Source organism: Eublepharis macularius, chromosome 1 (assembly GCF_028583425.1).
Source record: "Eublepharis macularius isolate TG4126 chromosome 1, MPM_Emac_v1.0, whole genome shotgun sequence".
Lineage (NCBI taxonomy): Eukaryota > Metazoa > Chordata > Lepidosauria > Squamata > Eublepharidae > Eublepharis > Eublepharis macularius.
The window spans coordinates 141,841,851-141,864,132 of record NC_072790.1 but is presented as its reverse complement, the minus strand read 5'-3'; the positions used below and the strand labels follow the sequence as shown (position 1 = coordinate 141,864,132).

The 22,282-nt window shown below is 44.7% G+C and overlaps 2 protein-coding genes across 4 annotated transcripts in view; one reads left to right on the top strand and one right to left on the bottom strand.

Moving 5' to 3' along the window:
- CEP43 (centrosomal protein 43) overlaps nucleotides 1-16,488 on the bottom strand; it is a 42,805-nt gene extending 26,317 nt beyond the window's left edge. For 2 of the 3 annotated variants that reach the window (XM_054973886.1, XM_054973894.1), the window contains exons 1-6: nucleotides 16,208-16,366; nucleotides 14,655-14,708; nucleotides 13,528-13,582; nucleotides 12,251-12,339; nucleotides 11,181-11,318; nucleotides 10,203-10,286 (exon numbers count right to left, since the gene is read on the bottom strand). In XM_054973886.1, coding sequence (XP_054829861.1) covers nucleotides 10,203-10,286; nucleotides 11,181-11,318; nucleotides 12,251-12,339; nucleotides 13,528-13,582; nucleotides 14,655-14,708; nucleotides 16,208-16,294 — 507 coding nt within the window. In that variant the 5' untranslated portion in view covers nucleotides 16,295-16,366. Of the gene's footprint in view, nucleotides 1-10,202; nucleotides 10,287-11,180; nucleotides 11,319-12,250; nucleotides 12,340-13,527; nucleotides 13,583-14,654; nucleotides 14,709-16,207 lie in introns of all 3 variants that reach the window. The other variant, XM_054973904.1, reaches the window with a different exon arrangement.
- Nucleotides 16,489-16,563: 75 nt separating this feature from the next.
- The window catches only part of RNASET2 (ribonuclease T2), a 50,708-nt gene continuing 44,989 nt past the window's right edge, over nucleotides 16,564-22,282 (top strand). Inside the window, exon 1 of the mRNA XM_054973926.1 lies at nucleotides 16,564-16,865. The gene's annotated coding sequence lies outside the window, so the exon portion shown is untranslated. The remainder of the gene's footprint in view (nucleotides 16,866-22,282) is intronic.

The following is a 22,282-nucleotide window of genomic DNA, read 5'->3' as shown; positions in this document are numbered from 1 at the left end:
GACTATGTAGATCTTTGGCTTGTTCTAGCAGGTTCCCCTTTGTTTTCATGAGCCCCACTTTAGAAACTAGGCAAAGGACATACTTATCAAGAAACTTGTCAAGCCTTGCTAAGTCTGTTTCTTGACCTTTTCAAGTTTCTGGTTCAAGCTCTATCTGGAAAATTACTGCCACGATGACTTTGCAGTTCTCAAAAAAATAAGGATGGGATGGAACTGAGGCACAGGCGCAGAAAGTTAATGGGATCTGAGAGCTTCAAGGTCAAGAACTCAGAGGGAGTTTTGCATTTGTATTCCAGCTCATTAGTGCAAGGGACCTTGGGTGTGAGTACATGGCAAATGCAGAAGTACAGACAACACCCCTGATTGGTTGAGCAAGATCTGGTCAGCTGCAGGCAGCATGGACATAAAGCAAGCGTCTTCATTCTAGTTTCTACCCTTTCATAGCTCTGACTGAGCGCTGTCATGGCTGTTGGTGGAATATCTGCTGCTACATGCCTTTCTGTGCTTCTGGACCTACCAGAATAGGTGTCAGTCCAGGATTCTTGCCTCTATATTTTAGAACTGTACTTGGACTCTATGCCTTTAGTTTGACAAAGTTTGTATCTGGGTCAGTGGATTAAAGCCTGTATAGTATTTTAGGATAGTTTAGTTTTGTTCTTTTCTGTTTTGCACTGCTTCTATAATTATAATCTTTTGCAACTTTTCTTAATAAACTTTATTTATTATACTTTTGTGATGTTATTTGGGCTTTGAGACTTCAATCAGAACCCAGTACCTTGGCTTGCTTAGCTACCCGCTACCAAGTAATTATTTGTGGAACTCAACCTGTAGCCATCCTATCCTGCAGGGCTGATTTCTTGATTTAACACCTGGTAGGACTGGCGACTTGGTCTCACAGTTGATAGTTAGCTTAGAGATACTGGCGGGGACTCATTTCCCTGGGCAGTGAGGATTCACTCTCCAGTTCTGAGTGTTCTGCTTTTGATCTGCACCCAAAGCCTTTGTGTGGGACAAGGAGGTTTTGACAATACTAGCTCAGAATAAACATATTTCAAGCCCTTTGGAATCTAACCCTGTCAACTATACCATTGTTGAAACAGGGAATTTGTTAACGTTATGGAAAAACAGGGTTTCTCACCTGTAACTGTTGATCGTCGAGTCTCTTCTGTGCAGACACACATTGGGGACTGCGCAGGCGCAGGCCAGCCGCGGAAAAAGATTTTTCTAGCTTATAGAGATGTGAAGGGGACGTTCGGATCCACTGCGCATGCATGCCGGTGTTCCCGCCAAATTTGAATGTATATATATCCCAACGTCCCCGGCATTCCCTCAGTTCACCTGAGCCGCCGGAGAACCAACTCAGTTAACCAAGCACTCACAGCGGGGTAGGTGGGAGGGAATGTGTGTCTGCACAGAAGAGACTCGACGATCAACAGTTACAGGTGAGAAACCCTGTTTATCGTCGTCGTCCTTCTGTGCAGCCCCACATTGGAAGAATAACTAGTATCTCACCAATGGGGGCAGGTGTGAGTGTCTACTTGAACAAGGAATGCAGGACAGCCGTGCCAACAGCTGATTCACATCGTGCATTCACGTCCACAGAATAATGTTTGATAAAAGTGTCTGCAGTGGACCAGGTCGCAGCTTGACAGACGTCCCGGAGCGGCACTCCTCGCAGGAAGGCAGCAGAAGCAGCTTGCGCTCGAGTAGAATGAGCAGTAACCAACAAGGGACACTGGACTCCAGCTTGCTGATAACAAAGTTTAATTGTAGACACAATCCAGCGAGAGATGGACTGGGCAGAAGCAGGTGAGCCCTTGCGAAGGCCAGAGTAACACAAAAATAGAGCAGGAGATTTCCTGAAACATTTGGTGCGATGTAAATAAAACAATAAAGCACGTTTCACATCCAATGTGTGTAGCGCCCGTTCCCCTGGGGACGAGGGTGTCGGAAAAAAGGAAGGGAGGACCACCTTTTGCTGCAGGTGAAATTTGGAGACCACCTTGGGCAGAAATTCCATGCTAGTGTGGAGCATGACCGTAGAAGGGAAAAACTGCAGGAAGGGAGGGTCACACCTCAGGGCAGACAGCTCCCCAACACGCCTAGAGGACGTGACTGCCACCAGAAAGGCTACCTTTTGTGTGAGCAAAGGCAAGGGACAGGTGGACAGGGGCTCAAAGGGCCGGAGCATCAGTTGGGAGAGTACCAGGGACAGACTCCACTGAGGAATCGGCGGGGCCCTAGGAGGGAAGGTCTTGAACAGGCCCTTTAGGAACTGCTTGGAAAGCCAGTGCGTAAAAACGGTCTTTCCATCAATCTGCTCATGAAAAGCAGAGATCGCAGCCATGTGTACCTTAATGCTCAAGAAGGCAAGACCCTGCGAGCACAAGCCCAGGAGGTAGTCCAGAATGATACACAAGGGACAATCAAAGGGAGAAACCCCCTTGGGGGTCAACCACCTGGAAAAACGGGACCACTTCCTCTGGTAGGACAGCCTGGTTGATAGCTTCCGGGCATTTAGAATGAACTTAAGAACCTCTGAGGAGAGGCCTACTCCGGAGCGCACAGGAGCCAGGCAGCCAGGCTCAGAACTGCCACATTGTGGTGCCTGACCCCGTCCCTGATCAATAGGTCCGGGGCAGGTGGCAGCGGTAGGCATCGCCCCTGTGAAAGGGAGAGCAAGAGAGGGAACCAATCTTGGCAAGGCCACTGGGGGGCAATTAGGATACAGTGGGTGTTGAAGGCCCTGACCCTGGAGAGGACCTTGTGCATGAGCGGGAAGGGCGGGAAGGCGTAAAAGAGCCCTGGGGACCAGGGTATCTGAAAGGCATCCCCTAGCGAGAAACAGCCAATTCCGGCCCGGGAGCAGAACAGCGGGGCCTGCTTGTTGTGGGCCGTGGCGAAGAGGTCGATGAGTGGTGTACCCCAGGTGCGGAAGACTAGGTGGAGGTAAGCCCTGTTGAGGGACCACTCGTGTTGGGGCAGAAACACCCTGCTCAGCGTGTCTGCTGCGGTGTTGAGCTCCCTGGCAATGTGAACGGCCCTGGGAAGGACGTTGTTGACAATGGCCCAGTTCCAGAGAGTTGCTGCTTCCCTGCAGAGCTTGAGCGAGACCGTTCCTCCCTGCTTGTTGAGGTAATAGCAGGCTGTGGTATTGTACGACAGGACCTGAACCTTCTTGTTCCGAATGACATCTGTAAAAGAAGCAAGGGAGTAACGGATCGCTCTAAGCTCTAAGAGGTTAATGTGCATGTTCGCCTCAGTCGGGGACCAGATGCCTTGGGCTGAGAGCTGCCCACAGCGCCCTCCCCAACCCAATTTGGAGGCGTCAGTAAAGACGGTGACCTCTGCCAGGAAAGGGCCAAAAGGACAGCCTGCAGACAAATTCTCAGGGACAGTCCACCAGGCCAAGGAACGCTGTATCACCCTGGGGATGGAGAACTTCTGATGCTGGCCCATAGTGAGGGGGTTGTACCTCCGGACGAACCAGTTTTGCAGAGGCCTCATACACAGGCGTGCGAAAAAACTACCCCTGTGGAGGAGGCCATAAGGCCTAGCAGTGTTTGAATCAGGAGGGCAGTTTGAAACCGGTTGCACACGAAGTGACGGGCTAGGGAGGAAAGCCTGGTCAAGCGATCCGGGGGTAAGTAGGCCCTGCCCCGTGGCGAGTCGAAATGGACCCCTATAAATCTAATGGCTGTGCCTGGAGATAAGACAGACTTGTCCCAATTCACTACCAAGCCCTACTTAGCTAGTACAGACAAAGTGAGGGCAATATGTCCCCGGAGAGAGTCAGCCGAGGACCCCACCAGGAGCCAGTCATCCAGGTAGGGGTAGATAAAGCATCCTTGGGACCTTAGATACGCCACCACGGTGTGAAAACCCTGGGTGCCGAGGCCAGCCCAAAGGGCAATACTGTATATTCATATACAGAACCCCCACAGACAAACCGCAGATACTTTCTGTGGCCCTCAAAGATGGAGATGTGGAAGTAAGCGTCTTTCAAGTCTAGAATAGCTAGCCAGACGTCTGCTTCCAAGAGCTCTATGACCCTTGTCAGGGTCAGCACCCGGAATTTCTCAACCTTTAAATAACTGTTAAGGCCCCTAAGGTCCAAAATGGGCCAGGACCCTCCATCTTTCTTATCTACGAGAAAGTATCTCGAATAGAATCCCCAAGGGGAAGTAGCAACATTGACCACCCGGACAGCACCTTTGTTCACCAATTCCATAACATTATTGTGCAAAACAACATTCCAACATGGAGAACAACGGGGAGGGAGAGAAAGGGGAGGTGCATCAGAAAACAACAATTTGTAACCATGGGCCACAATAGACAGGACCCAATTGTCAGAGGTAATAAGTTGCCAACAGGGCAAAAAAGGCCGAAGCCTGTCCAAGAAACGGGCAGCAACAACAGTGTCCTTGGAGGCCGACTGGGGAGCGTCCAGGCTTAGTCAGAAGGCAGAGGGCTTCTGCACGGAGGTCGAGGGTTTAGGTGAGGGGGGCTGCTGCCTCCCCTTGGACCGGCCGGAGCGCCTGGAAGAATGGCGCTGCTGGGTCGAGTAGGACCGGTGGCCATAGGACTGGCCCGAGAAGAATCGCCCTTGACGCTGCTGGTAAGGCTGATAAGGGGTCTGGTAGGATCGGAACCGACCGTAACGATACCTCGGACCCGACGGCTGAGCCGAAGGAGCGACTCGCAGGGACTTGGCCGTTTGCTGGTTCTTTTTCATCAGCGAGAGGGATTCATCTGTTTTCTCCGAAAAGAGCTGGGGCCCCTCAAACGGGAAATCCTCCACCTTCGCCTTCTTCTCTGGTGGCAGGGCCGTGGACCGGAGCCAGGTGTGCCGACGCAGGACCACCGAAGTCGCCATTGCCCGTGCTGCAGAGTCGGCAGCGTCCTTGCCAGCTGTCATCTGCTGTTTCGACAGCTTCATGGCCACGGCCTGAAGGGCCTTGACCAGGTGTCGACGATCCTCCGGGAGGTCGGAGAGGTAAGAGGACAGCCTCTTCCATAAGAATAAGTTGTAGGACCCCATTATAGCTTGGAAATTTGCTATACGGAATCCCAAGGAAGCGGACGAGTATAGCTTCCTGCCCATGCCATCCAGTTTTCTGCCTTCCTGGTCTGCCGGAGCCGAAGAGGAACCGTATCGGAACCGAGCCTGACCTTCCTCCGCCACGATGGAAGAGGGCTTAGGGTGGGTGAAAAGGTACAGACAGTCGTCCTGTTTCAGGCGATAGTACCTTTCGACCTTCTTTGCCGTTGGCGGCAGTGACGCCGGTGTCTGCCAGAGCGCAAGAGCATTGTCTACAAAGTCCTCTACAGGAGGGAACGCTACCGAGGCGGGGGATCCCGAATACAACGCCTCCAGAAGCTTGCTCTTAGGCTTGGAGGTCGTGGAGGCAACATCTATCTCCAGCGCAGCGGCCATCCTGACCATCTGTTCGGCGAACATTCTGTAGTCGTCATTTGGGGACGACGAACGGAGCTCACCCACGGTGTCATCTGGTGAAGGGTCAGAAGCCACATCTGAGGAGTAATCGGACAGAGACGCCAGGCCCTCTTCATCCTCGGAATCCGAAAATACCGCCGGGGTCTGAGTCGGAACCGAAGCCGGACGTCCCGTCGGAGCTGATGGACAAGGCCCGGGAACCGAGGGATGCAGTTGCACCGGAGCCGCCGGAGGAGCAGGCGCAGGTTGCATGACTGGTGGAACCGGAACGGAAGACAGAGGACCCGAAGGATGTTGCAGGAAGGGCACGGACTGTTGGAACCAAGCCACAAAATCCTGCCAGGAGGTCATGTTCCCTATTCCTGGGACAGGCTGCCAAGGAGGTAGAGGAGCGGACATCTGAGCAGGCCAGTGGTATGGCGCCGGAACCGATGGGGTAGGCTGCATCGGAATGGAGGCCTCAGATGGAGCCGGGGCGGATGGCAGGGAACGCTCAAACGACTGATACGGTTCCGAGAGAGGCGGGAATGGTACGTAATCCTCCGATGTTGTTGGAGGAGGCGTACAAGGAGGTGACGGGGTATGAAGACTCACCACATCGTCATCAATCAGAACCGATCTGGATGGCGTACCGGGCCGCACAGTTGGAGCCGGGGATGGTGCACGGCCCTTAGCTTTCGACTTGGCCTTGGCCTTTTTAGGCGGGGGCTCCGAAGAAGCCTCTGCGGCCGAAGCTTTAGACGAGGGCTTCAATGATGGCTTTGATGAGGAACGCTTCTTAGCCTTCCTGCTAGAAGGGCGATCCACGGAACCGGAGTCAGATCGGCCCTCTGGAATGGGCTGCCCCGTCGGTTCCGAGGGAAGCGGCCCTGGCGATTTTCGGCATGGAGCCGGCGATGGAGCGGCGGAGCGGGGCTTGTCTCCCGATGAGCCCGAGGGCTTGGGGGGGGGAGAAGGTTGGCATCCCACAAGAAGGCACGAAGTCTGGCCTTTCGATCGCTCCTTGCTTTCGGGGTGAAGGACACACACACCGCACAACGCTCCACAATGTGCCCCTCGCCCAGGCAGATGAGACAGAGCTCATGGCCATCCGAGTGGGTCATCTTCGTGCTGCACTTCAGACACTTCTTAAATAAAGCTGTCTGAGACATCTCGGGATGACGTTTTCCTCAAGATGGACACAGGAAAAACCGTACAGCACAAGAAAATGATGAATAAACTCCGAAGAGACGCTGAGAGAGAAGACAAGTAACGCTAGAACAAGAACCTTTTCGACGGTGGCAAAAAAGGAACTGAGGGAATGCCGGGGGCGTTCGGATATATACACATTCAAAATTGCGCGGTGGATCCGAACGTCCCCTTCACATCTCTATAAGCTAGAAAAATCTTTTTCCGCGGCAGGCCTGCGCCTGCGCAGTCCCCAATGTGGGGCTGCACAGAAGGACGACGACGATTCAATGTTTTTCACATTAGTTTACCTATGTCAGATTAAAATTAAAGCAAGAATTTTGTTAACACACATTGACCCGAGTCCCGCGCTACATTTCCACTTATGAAAAGTGACAGGAGGTGATTGTTGCCATTTCCTCCTGCTGCAGATTTGCAACCCACCCCTCCTGCTGATTCTAGCAACCCCCTGTCCCCTAGGAGAAGCATTTCAGACTTAACAGGATGGGTTAGGCAAGGAAGTCCTGTTCCATCAATGAGAGTGCCTTCTGATGGTGGAGATTTATTATAGGATCCAAGACAACACATCCTCCCACAGGTCACCAAAAAGAGAAACAAAGGAGTTATAAAAAGATACAAAGCATCAACAGTTAAGTTTTCTGTTGCTCTTGCTAAACATTCTAGTTCTTACAGTTGCTACATCCAATGTCTTCTGGGCATTCCTAACCAACAACATCAGTCGCTACATACATACTTATCAGTTGAAAAGTAGTAAACAAATGCACCCTGCATGCATGTGCACACATACAAAGATGCATACACACAGGTAAACAAATAAAAGAGGCATGAGTTGAAACATATTCCTGCTTTGTACATATAAATCAAACCTGCTGCTGTACAGCTTAATAAGCTTTGATTTGGTTAATAAAACAGACAAAACTTCATTTCTCAAAGCCAAGCATGACTCTAATTTAATCAGAGGCAGGATCAACCTGTAAATCTGCAAGTCTCACCTCCTACAACACAGAGCTCACTGACCATGTAATTCTCAGTGAAAGTGCCAAACTTGCAAATGCATAAAGCTGAACACAGCCCACTAGAGGACTGATAGACCGGCTAGATTTATTTAAGACCTTCATTAGCCCCCTTTCCACCTAGCTGCAGTTTACAATATAAAACAGAAACAACATAAGATTACAGTTAAAAACCTACCCACACATGAAAAAGTGGCTAAACAAAAACCATTCTAAACAAAAAGTCTTCAGCTGCCTCCTGAAGATAGTGAGAGAGCCAGGTTACTTCCCTAGGGAGACTGTTCCATAATTGTGGAGCTTCCACCAAAAAGGTCATCTCTTGTATATCTACCAACAGAGCTTCTTTGCTGATGGGACAGACAGGAGGGCCTCTCCCTGTGATCTTAACTCCTGAGCAGGAACATATGAAAGAAGATGGTCCCAAGTCATGTAGGACTTTAAAAAAAATAGAACCAACACACTGAACTGGGCTCAGGAGCAGGTCAATAGCCAGTGTAATTACTGTAATTACACATATTCCCAGTAGCTGGTCCCAACCAACAGTCTTGCCACAGCATTCAGCACTAGCTGCAGCTTCCAAATACTCTTCAAGGATAGCGCCTAGTATTGCCATAGTCTAGTTGAGTTGTAACTAAGACATTTTTATTTATTTAAACCATTTTTGTGTTGCCTTTACAACTGAACAGGGTCCCCAAGTCAGGGGAAATCAAAACATTTCAACAATAAAAAAGCTTTTGAAGTGAAGTAAACATAAAATAACTAAACAATTTAATAAAACAAGTAAACACAAATACACATAACACAACCAGGAACAAGGGCCAATAACAGTTAGTGGGGGAACACCAAAACAAAACAGTCTTCACCCACTAGAGTTGCCAAGTCCCCCTATCCTCCCAGCAGGAGGTGGGGACCTGGCACCTACCTTATCTTCTGTTCCTCGCGCGCATGCTCCCCAGCCTGTGCGATCATGTCACTTCCGGGAAGTGACATCATCGTGTGGATGCACAGCTGCTCCTGCGCTTCGCAGGGGAGGCCGAACCAGGCCCAATTTGACCCAAATCAGGCTGGATTCAGGCCATCTGGGTCCGAATCGGCCTGGAACAGGCCGCTGCCGAACCGGGGACTGACAACCCTATCACCCAATGACAGAAGACAGTGATAGAGAAGGGCAGATGAATCTCCTTGAGGAGGAAGTTCCAAAGTTTTGGTACCACAACCAAGAAGGCTCTTACTTGGGTTGCCATCTGTCTAGCCTCAGATAGCGAAGGCATCCAAAGCAGGGCCTCCAAAGATGAGCAGAGTGAAAGGGTAGATTCATGCTGAAGTAGGTGGTCCTTCATGTTGGTCCCAAGCCGTATAAGGCTTTAAAGGTCAATACCAGGACCCTGATTTGGACCCAGAAATAAACTGGAAGCTGATGTAGATGGAACAAGACTGAAGTGATACGATACTTACAACCCAGCCCTGTAAGCATTCTGGCCACAACATTTTGTACCAACTGTAACTTCTAGTCTTCAAAGGCAGCCCCACACAGATTGCATTACAATAAAATGATGTTACCAGAGTGTGCACCACAGTGCCAAGATCCTTCCTCCCCAAGAAGAGCCTCAGCTGGCTCACCAGCTGAAGCTAGTGAAAGGCATTGCACCCACTTGTTTATCCAATAGTGGGCCCAGGTCCACCAGAACACCCCAGAAACAAATTAGATTTGGCTTGGTGAGTCACAAAGCATACTCAAAATAAACAAACTGTAGCTGATGTTATGTTCTTTTTTTGTCTAGGATTTCCCTTTGAACAACCTATTAAGTCAAGTTACCACACTGCTTTTTGAATGTTGGGGTTTAAAGCACTATGGAGGGTTCCGAGGGAACTTCTAAACTGGGAATTCTACAAAAATGTATGAAGAATGTGTATGAATCCTTTAGGCTGTATCCTTTGATTTGTATCTTGTGTTAAATATTTATAATGGTCACAACTAATAAAGCTGAACTCAAGGCACATGATCACCGCCTTAAGGAACTTAATGCTTTTCTCTCAGGAATTTTTAAAAACTGCAATATCATTCTAATTCAATCCAGCCCACCTAATTTTCCAATTATGATTTTATTTCATCAAGCCAACCCCCAAAAGAGGAACTATGACCATTCTATGAAACCCTCCTAATTACACCGCTCTAGTTCACGTGTGGAACAACTGAGCTTTGGGATAAAGTTGACATAACATAGTATTACAGGTTATACCTAGAATATGCCACCTGACACAGCTTTAAAACAAAAGCACATTTTCCAAATTCAAATTCACTTTGTGCAAGGATACACTGAGGCAATTTTTCAGTTGCATTAAAAGCAGATCAGCCTAATCACACTACTTTCAAAAAAGAGCCTGGATAGAGTGTACAATTCTGACCTCTAGTGTATTATTTTGTGGCTGTAAGTCAGCAAAGTATATTTTTACTCAACAATGAAAAATTCTGTTTCACAATCAAAAGTTAAAAAAAATTATCACCAATTATACTGTTTAATTTTGCTGTAGTTCTAACTCACCTTACTTGGCAGTGGGGGTAGATTAAATCTTCCATCTGATGATTTTGGTGGAGAGTGTACAATGCCAGATTTTATTGGTTTTACCTAAATCAAAGTTTCATAAAGAAAAGTTGAAATGCTTCATTAGAACATGAAACAAGAGTATATGCCCCCCTTCAAATATAGCCTTGTTAAGCCACTAGTTTACAAATAATATTTTAAAATATATTTGCCTTCCAAAATTTATTCATAGTACTTACAATAAGATAAACAATTTAAAAAACCTTAACTAAATTAAATGTTAGAAGCAGGGGACCTGGGATCCCATCCCCCCATCGCTCGTTTGCCTGCAGTGCTGCCACTTCTGCCAGCATGGCTCAAGTGGCGGCCGTGGCTTGGGCTACTGCTCCCCCCACAAAAGCAGCTCCAAAGAGGCCCACAGAGACATTCATGGTACAGAAGGAATTTTGCTTGCTCTCCTCACCTCATTATCTGCCCTCAGCCACTTTGCGTGCCTATATATCCTCCTTCTACTCTACACTCTGGCCTGCTGCCCACCTACCCATCCCCCTCTGTGCCACTCTGCCTGCCTGGTTCCTGCCACTCTACCTACTTGTAGATTCTATTCCCCACCACTCTGCATGAAGCGAGTGGGGTGGACAACAACTGTTGCTCTCCCATTCCCTCCTCCTCCTACCTACAGTGCCACTGCCACTGTTTTTCTGGCTCACGTAGATGCAGCTCTTCCTCCACTTCCATCTTCCACTTATACTGGGCCAACAGTGCAGCAAGTGCAGACAATACTGTTCTATTTGGGGAGGGAGGATTAACACCTCCTCCTCTTTTTAACTTTTCAGGTTTTTTCTGCAAACGTGGGGATTCCCCTCAGACTGATGAAATCTCTCTTCATTCCACAGGACCTCAACCCACAAGTTGAAGTATCTGCAGATTGGGGCTGTGTTGAAAATTAGCTATCTTGATGCATTTTACAATCCTTACTTCTCCACTGTTAGAAACTCCTTTCTTCTGCTGACATCTTCTGACTACCTCCAGTAGTAAGGGCCCATCTACTGTACCTTCAGCTTCTATAATTCCCAAATCTCGAGCTAAATTTTCTCGAGCTTCAAGCCCATTTGACTACAAAAAAAAGAAGAATTAAAAGAATCAGCACTCCAAGCTATCAACACATTACACAGACTCCCATTTCTCTCTTTGTAAAGGTTTAGTAACAAATTAGCTGCAAAACAATATGACAAATAGCACAAGCATATCATCCAGGCTACCAGTACCAGGAATTATGAAAAATTTTAAAATTTCTTTCTCTGCTTACATATCTGTAAATTCATGTGACATTTCTTCAAATTGCAGATATTTTAGGCCATCATATTTTATAAATGGGTCCTTCTCAATTTCTACTAGATTCTTTTAAAACTCCATTATAAACACTATTCCAGCAGTTCTCAAGCCTTAACAACCCAAGGGCCCCCATTTTGATTAATTTTTTTCACAACCTTCCAAGCTTTCCTTTCTGTTGTTGGCAAAGTTGTGCATATCCCACAGATGCCTCCGTCCTCAACCCAATACAGTAACAACTGTATTAGCTGCAATGTGTATTCTACCATTGATTTATGACTTCTCCCCCAATATTAAAAACACTTACTGGGTTTTCACAACAAAAAGTGGTATGCAGTACTACGTTCCAAGAGCTGGAAAAACTGTATCAAACAGTTTCCATCTTTCTTTCAAGCAAACTAGAATCTCAGAAAGCATCACTGTACAGATGCATTGCGCAAAGGTAAAATAAAAAGCAGGGTTCCCCCTACCTACACATATATTTAAAATTCTCAGCAGTATCCTCCATCACTGTGGTGCTGTGATATCACAGACCACTGAAAAACTATATAAAGCACTGCAGATGTGAACACAAATGTGCTCCAGAGTTTTTAATTATATTACATGTATAGACAGATAGGATAAACCCAAAGCAAATTCTTTAGATCCTCCGGGTTCTATTAAACCAATATAGCATTTGATTACAATGCTCAAAATAAAAAATGCAGTGGACTTACTGTGCTTGATTCAGGTTGAAAGACAGCCAAGGTAAAATCAAGATTGAAAAACTGAAGAAATTCAGTGACAAGACCAGCTACTAATCGACCTGAAATAAGGAATGCACAATATTAAACATCTCATATTGCACATTATATTCAAATCTGGATAGCATAATTTAGCCAGCTAAACAAATTTTATGTTAAAAGATCAATATGTACCACATGCGTATACAAAACCAACATGGCAAAATGACAGAGTGCTTTTAACTTTCAGGTCTCAGGGGCAAATTCAGATTCTGTTTTCTTTCATATGAAAGCAGCATATTTTAAGCTTCATTCATGAAAACTGAGAATCTACAGATAGGTGTCAAGCACATGCATCATTACCAGCAGCTGGTTTGGGCAAGCTACTCTCTCTCATCCCTTCCCCCAACCTGCAACTTGGAGATAATAACTGCCAATACAGATTGTTCCATGTCTTTCACTCAGATGTAGTATGTGAAATATTTTGAACACTCTAAAGCACTATATAAATGCTAAGTATCCTGATTATGTTACAATTATGCATAAACAATTCAAATATTCCATTGGGCAAATTGTACCTAACAAAACAGCCTTCTACATGAAAGCCTGTAAGAATGTTTAGGGAGAATAAAAAACATGTTCAGGTAGCTATAGGAGTAGAACATTCTAGGAATGGCATGCAAGGAGTCCTAATCATAACTACACTTATTTTCACTGTAGACGGGTGATACCAAAGGTAACATCACAGTTGGAGGCTGGAAAGTTGGAAGAAAACTGGAGTTTGGGTAAAAGAGACAAAGAAAGGTATGAAAAACAAGCATAGCCTTTACACTGTCCAGTGTGAAGTGAGGAGGTGAACTAACTACCTAGCTTCAAAACATTCCAGATCACGACTGCCAAGGGGAGCAAGCCTAAAATAATCTACTTAGAAATAAGTCCATTTTATTTAACTGAACTTACTCTTAAGAAAGTGTTATTGCAGCCTTTCAAAATCAGAATAAGCAGACCAAACATAACATTAATGACACTATAAATATGAAATTCAAATTTGTTCTAACTATAGTTTCTATTTTACATATGAAGAACAGGTGATTTACCAGAGAACTTCACACAATAAATCTTTGGTAGAAATGAGATGTGCTCTATTTCCCAAGTCCAAGGATAGCTCTTAATCCATTAGTTCCTACAATTTATCAGTCCGTCACACTTCCATCACAATACTAACACACATAATTTGGGAAATGAATCTCCAAAGAACAGGAAAAGCTTACCATCTTTTGTGTTTAAAAACTTTTTCAAACTTTCATTTACCAGAGGAGTTTTGTTCTGTCGAAAGATAAAAATAATTCACAATTTCCCTTGGAAAACAATAAAACTGCCTATCTAACCCTCAACAGATTAACATCTCAAAAATATCAATAGCTGTTGTCACATAAATCTTTGCCCTTAAACCACTCCTACAACATACAATACTAGATTAACATGCAGCAGGATTACAGGGACTACTGTTACTCTTATTTTCTGTAACTGTACACATCTGCGAAAACGGTGGCTCTGACGACACATGAAACCGCCTCATAACAAGTCAGACCATGTCAATCAAGATCAGTATTCTCTACTCTGACTGGCAGCAGCTCTCCATGGTCTTCCACATCCAGTACTTGATCAGTTTTTAACTAGAGATGCTGGGGACTGAGTCTGGTACCTTCTGCAAAGGAAGCAGATGATATATCACTGAGCCACAGCCTTTGGGCAGCAAGAAGGGACTAGGTGTAGAACTGAAATAAGTTGCACCATTTTTATTCACAGTATAGCACTGACCCATTCTCTACATTCTTTGAGATAAGAAGAGCTTGGAAATTAATACAGTGGTCTCTCTACAGCTTTTTGCTTTCCTCAGAGCTCTCACATGTGAACAAATACAGAAAATATCCATATGCATAATAGAGAGTCTTCCCCTTTCAATTTATTGTATCAATCCCAGACTTTGGATGATGGCAAACACATCAAGATATGCCATCTACTTTGCAAAGACTTGAACAGTTGGTCAGCCCACAGAATAGTCAAACAAACAAGATCTTCAATCTTTGTTCTAACACATAATTTACACACTACAATTACTATCAGAGGAAGGCAGGAAGCAGCTTCATGTCTAGATCCATTTATGAAAAAAGCTTTGCTCATAGCAGCAGTAGCCAGAAGAACTTGAATGCTGGGAAAGAGATGCTAAAATAAGTGCCATACACTGATTTCTCCTCTCTTTCTTTCTCTCTGTATGTGTACACGTGCTGCTAGTCTGCTGTATTTTTACTGGATTTTATAAACTGCTCTGAATGCTGTCTGTGGTAGAAAATCAATGTAAAAATGTGTGAAATAAACAATTATTTGAGCTTCTTACCTCTACTTTTTCTTGTTCTTCTAATGCTAAAAATACAGCTGCTCGCAATTCTGCCTGTAATTGAGACACAGTGTTTGTACAAACTAATATTATTCTTCAGTAGCAGAAAATACCACATGGGGAGGAATGACTATTATGGACACTGAGAAAAGTCCTGGTGAGCTGATGGCCCAGTATCCTCTTACACACCCACCCCCAACCCTGCCTCAGCAAGCCAGGGAGGTGGGGAGACCAGCCTAGCCAAGTAGAAGCTGCAGGTAGGCAGAGGGAAGCCACAGTACCATATTTGGCTACAGCATTGCCACTGGTCAAGCAAGTAAGGTGGCTAACTCTGCCTGGCTATTCTGTGCCACTGCCGCCCAGCTCAGCAGAACTGCAGCAAGCCTGTCTGGTTGGCTCCCCACTCCATTAGAAGAACCTCTTCCAAGTGGCTTTCCTGTCTGCCCCTGATACCAAGGCTAATTATATAAAGAACCCAAACTTATCACTACACAAGAAGTTTTACTTCTTTATCAACTTGTTCTTTCTGATGTAAGTAATTGATTTTGCACAGTTATGTTACATAAAGAAAAAACCCAAGTCTGTACTGAGAACTTTACTGAGATGAGCAGGAGACAATCTTAGAGAAATCTGGAAAATTCTGGAAATAAAAAATTATATATACCACACCACTGTGGACAACTGACAGAACATGTTCAGGGATAAAATGCCTAACAATTCAGCTGCAGCATAGTGGACTATGCCACATCATTTAAAGCACGTTCATTTTAAATTACACTTCAAGTAATTTGTTTGGTATTCAAGCCAACCTGTGGCAAAAAAATGTATCTGTTTATTTGCACAGCCACCTTCCAGGTTATTCAGATGAACATTCTTTTCCAAAAGGGATTTCACCCAACATTCAAATATTTTCACAGCTGATCAAAGTTCCAAAGATGCTACTGAGTGACCAGTTAGTATGTTCTGTGAGGATGACCAGAATGGGAGTAAGAATAGGTCAGAATTTACACTCACTTATGCTTGCAAAAAGTCCATCTTAGCACTTTCAGGATTAAAGGGAAATGAAGACATGGGCTTCAATATGAAGCAAAGATCCATAAACTCTCCCTAATACAACCCTTACTAAGGGGCTATTACCCTACACAGTCGGCTACAAGAAATGGTAGTCAAACTATTAACGAATTGTCAGTGATTCTGCCTCCGAAAAGAGCAATGACTCTCTGATAGAAGAATTCAATTTACTACGACAGCACAGTCTGGCCACAAATCTCAAGAACAAGGCCGGGGGTTATAGGTTACCTTTCGGACCCCCCCGCCCAAAGAATTCCACGCACGCACCGTGAGGGAAGGCAACGCGCGGCGCTGAAACCCTACACAGCCCTAAAGACGGGAATGACAGTTGGAAGACCGTTAAGCATTGCCCCGCTCTCTCTCTTGCTCTCTCTCGGGGGCCGCTCCACCGCGGCCGCACGCCCCGGCGCAGAGCCAGAGTCTTCGCGAACCCACCTCCACCTCTTCATAAACACAAATTCTTCCCCTGGACCACTCCGCACCTTGATTTTATTTAGCACTCCGCTGGACTCCAGCGTCTGCACGAGGAGATCCCTCAGCTCCGTGTCTTCCTCTGTCCCTGCCGCCATCTTTTTTCTCCCTGACAACCGCCTAAACTAAGCTGGCGACGGATCGGATCTCGCAGATTCGCCGCTGTAAGACCGGGCAAGGCCTTCTTCTGAGAAAATTGAGGCGCGTCACTCTTGCTAACCGCTTTAGCCACATAAGCCGCCAAGAGGCCCGCGCTTGGAATCGCGCGGAATGTGCGAGTGCGGGCGGCCGACTGTCGACTCGGCTCTGCGATTGGCTGGTAGGAACAAGAGGCGGGGGGTTTAGAAAGAGACTAGTCGTTCGTCCGATATATTAGACCTGAACGGGACGCTGCCTTGCGCAAGAGTCTGTTCGGTAGTCCACAGTTCTCTGAGCATCTTGCGGAGGGAACAGAAGTATGTAAACATACAAAAAATTAGTGGGAAGGACTGATCAGTCTAGACAAAAAAGCGGTTTTCGAGCGGCCGTGTGACCGGAGGGACGCCCGAGAAAGACGGATTGGAAGCAGGAATGTGAACGAAGAGGAAAAAATCGTGGATTGGAGGCAAACGGAAGATATCCGATAAACATGCGGGTAATGGGTGAATGTGGATTTGACCATAGTTTCAGGTCGGTATCCTTGTTTGTCTCTAGTAGAACAGCAAGATTCTAGTTCAGTAGCACTTTAAAGACCAACTGGATTTCCAGACATCTGAGGAAGGAAGCTCTGTTTCTCGAAACGCAAACTCTGCAAATCTATAGTAGTAATAATATTAGATTTATATACCGCCTTTTGGGACAAGGTAATGCCCATTCACATCGGTTTACAAAGTATATCATTATTATCACCACAACAACAACACCCTGTGAGGGGGCGGGGGCTGACAGAGCTCCAGAGAGCCATGACTAGCCCAAGGTCACCCAGCTGGCTTCAAGCAGAGGAGTGGGGAATCAAACCCTGCTCTCTAGATTAGAGTCCAGCCCTCTTAACCACTACACCAAACTGGCTAGTTGGTCTTAAAGTGCTACTAGTTTGATCCCCACATCAAAAGGAGCTGTTTGCATCTCCATATCAAAGGAGTTGTTTACAACCCTCCTCCCCTCCCCTCTCCTCCTCTATATTTGACCAGTTTCTTTCTGCCCTCCATGCATCTGACGAAGAGAACTGTGATTCTCGAAAGCTTATGCTACAATAGTCAAAGATCCAGAGGAGTTAGCCGTGTTAGTCTGTAGTAGCAAAATCTAAAAGAGTCCAGTAGCACCTTTAAGACTAACCAATTTTATTGTAGCATAAGCTTTCGAGAATCAAGTTCTCTTCGTCAGATGCATGAAATAAAATTGGTTAGTCTTAAAGGTGCTGCTGGACTCTTTTTAGTTTAGACAGAGTGTTCCGTCCCCAGGCCCCTTGCAGTTTGCATCCCTTGCCCAATCTAACATTCCTACAATGGTAGTCTGCTGTCCTGGAAGTCTGCCTGTCCCAAGAGCCCCTTCTCTTCCAATGTTCTGTCCTTTTAATAGAGACTTCATGGAATGTTAATAGTTTAGGTGGGTAGCCATGTTGGGCTGCAGTAGAACAGCAGGATTTGAGTCCAGCGGCACCTTTGAGACTAGTAAGGTTTTCAGAATGTAAGTTTTTGAGAGTTAGATCTCCCTTCTTCAGACTTTATGGGATGTTAATTACCATGAGATGTTGTTTACCTCCATAACATGAACAGTTCCAATTGCCCATTTCCACACATTAAGCCTCCATTAAAGGGAGAGGACATTTTTCTTCAAGTCTGTTGACAACCCTAAATAAACGTCAAAAAGAGCAAGAGTCCAAAACTAACAAAATTAGTGGTAGGGTATGAGCTTTCAAGAGCCACAGCTCACTTCTTCTAAATAAGTGAGCTGTGGCTCACAAAAACTCGTACCCTACCATAATTTTGTTAATCTTGTAGGTGCTACTAGACTCTTGCTCTTTTTGACAGCTACAGACAAACACGGCTACCCATCTTGATCTAAGTAAATGTGTTAACAAAGGTATAATATGTGTACTGTTCCAGCAGAAAGCTGGAATATTAATCAATATGTACCAGGCTAGAATGTATGCCTATAGTTTTAAGAGAAGTGCATCTTGGGAGTTGTAGTGCCTTACCCCACGGGTTCAGTTCCTAGGGCATTCAAAGCCCACCAAAACTTGTTAAGGCCATTTCCTTTTTTGTTCATTCACACCTCAGCAGGGAGAGGAGCAAGTCATCTCTCTTTTTTCACCACATTCATTGGGTCTACAAAGCTCCATCAAGTGCCTTTATGCATGAAAGATGCACTCTCTCCTTTCATTATTTAGAAGAATTGTGAGTAGAGATTCCTTACGTGTATGAAGAAGTTAAATAAAACTATTTAAGTTTGTAACCCATGTGTGTGCGTTGACACTTGACGACAAAGGGTTGGGATTCCCTCCTCACGTTGGAATAATATGCCTTTCGTTCACTTCTGGTGGCCGGATTGCATAGAATCACAAATTCCCTTAGGAGTCTGCTACCATTTAATTCGGCAAATTTAAGGCTATTGAAATCTGCATATAAGATTGGGCTGTGGAATATGCAAAAATGTCCGTTTAGGACATGTAGTTTCCATGATTATGCTGCAGGTGGCACTAAAAATCTACACTTTAATGTATTTTAAAAGCTATTCACATTTGCTTATCAATATATATGTTTTATTTATTTAAAAAAACCTCTATATGCCTGCTTTTCTCACATCTGGAATCCAAAGTAGGTAACAAAAATAAATCCATTTATAACCACAAAATGCAAAAACATCAAATAAATTAAAACAAACCTTATAACTAATATCAATTTACATTCCCTGCACCCAAAGTCTTAATATATAGTAAAGCCATCTAGTGGCCCTAAAGCCCCTCTCTAAAAGTTTGCACTTACAGCCCTTATGAAAATCTCCTAACAGTCTCTATTAAAGGAAGCAAACCCATTCAGCCCAGGGAGTAGAATGCTCTCCAAAACAAATACCTTACTGACCAGCATCACCTGTCTTCTCAACATTTATTTTATTCTTCCTTAGACAGGTGACCAGGCTAGTAAGGCACTGGTCTGAAAGAGATATGGTGCCATCAAGCATTAAAGCCTTACTTCCAGCTCTAGCATCAGAGTGATCAATCATGCCAAAGGCAGCCAATAGGTCTAAAAGAACAAATAATGATGTACTTCCCTTGTCCAGCTGTAACTGGAGATTGTCCACCTAAATTACAAAGTCATCTCCATCCTGAAGTCAGATTGAAATGAGCCAAGAACACATGAGCCTCTTTGAAAAAGGTCATTGAAAATAGATTTCAATTGCTGGGCTTTAACACAAATAATGTATATGAAACAAAAGAATTGAACTATGTCATCCCTGCATTTTAGTAGTATACAGGAGAGAGTACGATGTGTATGCTCAGTAGCTGTTCATGGATTAAACGCTTCCAGTTCTATTCCACAATATTTTTTTTTTAACTTAACAGTGTCCCACTATAGAAGGGCATTTATGCTGGCTTGGCTAAATGCCTTTCCGTCTATGGTTACTGAGGGCCGCTATGCAGTTATACCTTATACCTTATATTGTCAAAGGCTTTCATGGCTGGAGAACGATGGTTGTTGTGGATTTTCCGGGCTGTATAGCTGTGGTCTTGGCATTGTAGTTCCTGACGTTTCGCCAGCAGCTGTGGCTGGCATCTTCAGAGGTGTAGCACCAAAAGAAAGAGATCTCTCGGTGTCACAGTGTGGAGAAGATGTTGGCAGGTAATATATATCTACTCAGAAAAGTGGGTTTGGGCTGAGTCATCCTGTAGGAGTTTCCCAGGGTGTGGAATGCTAATGAAGGGAGGCGTCACTGTATCCGAGGAGGTTCTTTTGCATATGGATTGGTGCTTGATATGCTAATCTTCTCTGCAGGGCTATTGTGGGATATGGAGTATTTCGTTAGCCTGGTGTTTTGCAGGGCTGGAAGCCATGCTCTATTCATTCTTAAAGTCTCTTCTTTCCTATTGAAATTGTGTTTATGCTTATTAATTTCAATGGCTTCCCTGTGCAATCTGACAAAGTAGTTGGAAGTGTCAAGTATTTTAGTGTCCTGGAATAGGATACTGTGTCATGTTTGAGTTAGGCTATGTTCAGCCACTGCTGATTTTTCAGGATGGCCAAGTCTGCAGTGTCTTTCATGTTCTTTTATTCTTGTCTGGATGCTACGCTTTGTGGTCCCAATGTAAACTTGTCCACAGCTGCAAGGTATACAGTATACTCCTGCAGAGGTGAGGGGGTCTCTACTGTCTTTTGCTGAACATAGCATCTGTTGTATTTTTCTGGTGGGTCTGAATACTGTTTGTAGGCTGTACTTTTTCATAAGCTTTCCCATCTGATCAGTGATTCCTTTGATATATGGCAAAAACACTTTTCCTGTGGGAGACTGTTTTTCCTTAGTTGTTTGATTTGTCCTTGGTTTACTCGCTCTTCTGATTTCATTTCTGGAGTAGCCATTTGCTTGAAGTGTGTGGTTTAGATGATTAATTTCCTCGTTGAGAAAGTGCGGTTCACATATCCGTCTTGCACGGTCTACTAATGGGGTAAGAGTGGACTGTAAACTAAATATGAGCAGTCAGTGTGATGCAGTGGCAAAAAAAGGCAAACACAGTCTTGGGTTGTATCAAAAGGGCCATTGCATCGAAATCGCAGGAGGTCATAGTCCCTCTCTATACTGCCCTGGTCAGGCCACACCTGGAGTACTGTGTGCAGTTCTGGAGGCCTCACTTCAAAAAGGATGTAGACAAAATCGAGAGGGTGCAGAAGAGAGTGATGAAGATGATCAGGGTCTGGAGACTGAGCCCTACGAGAAAAGGCTGAGGGCCTTGGAGAAGAGGAGACTGAGGGGGGACATGATTGCTCTCTTTGAATATTTGAAAGGCTGTCATTTGGAGGAGGGCAAGGAGCTGTTCCAGGTGTATTTCTTCTTTTTAAAAATATTTTATTTTAATTATTAACAAAAACTATTTACAATATAAAGTACCTCGTAAGTCAATTATTAGAGAATTACATAACAGAGAAGGAAGAAAACATGCAATAGCAAATCTAAATTAACTGAGCTGATACATTCTGGATTATGAATTCAGGATTGTTTGATATATTTTCAGAGTAAAAGGGTGGATGTGAACGCTATTGATCGATATTTGGACAAAATTAATTTACCAATGATATCTGAGAGGTGGAAGGAAAAATTAAATGCTGAAATAACAGAAACATAAATTATGGATGCAATACAATCGGCCAAATTGGGGAAGGTACCAGGACCTGATGGAATAATGGCTAAATTTTATAAAGTAATGGCAAAAGAAGTGGTGCCTTTCCTGAAAAAAGTGATGAATGGGATTTTAAAGGGACAAAAGATTCCTGAAACCTTGAATGAGGCTAACATATCATTTATTCCAAAAGAAGAGCAGGATTTATGCAATGTCAAAAACTATTGACCTATATCATTGTCAAATAATGACTATAAGATATTTGCGAAAATATTGGCGGAGAGGCTCAAAGAATGGCTGGTTGAATTTATTGCAGAAGAACAAGTAGGATTTACCAAACAGACAGATTAAAGACAATTTAAGGATGGTAATAAATGTAATAGAGTACTATGATAGACATTGTGAAAAAGAAGTCGGTTTCTTTTTTGTGGATGCAGAGAAGGCTTTTGACAATTTAAATTGGAATTTTATGTTCGCCACAATGGAGAAGTTACAGATGGGAAAAGAGTTCATTCAAGTGGTAAGAACTATATATAAAGACCAATGTGCCTCTGTAGTAAATGATGAATTAACTAAGAAATTGGAAATACGGAAGGGCACAAGGCAGGGTTGCCCATTGTCTCCACTGTTGTTTGTCATGATATTGGAAATGTTATTGATGCAGATACGAGAGGATGATGCCATAAGAGGTATGAAGATTAAGGGATTTACATTTAAAGTCAGAGCCTTTGCAGATGATGTAATGGTTATTGTAGAAGATCCAATTCAAAACATGCCA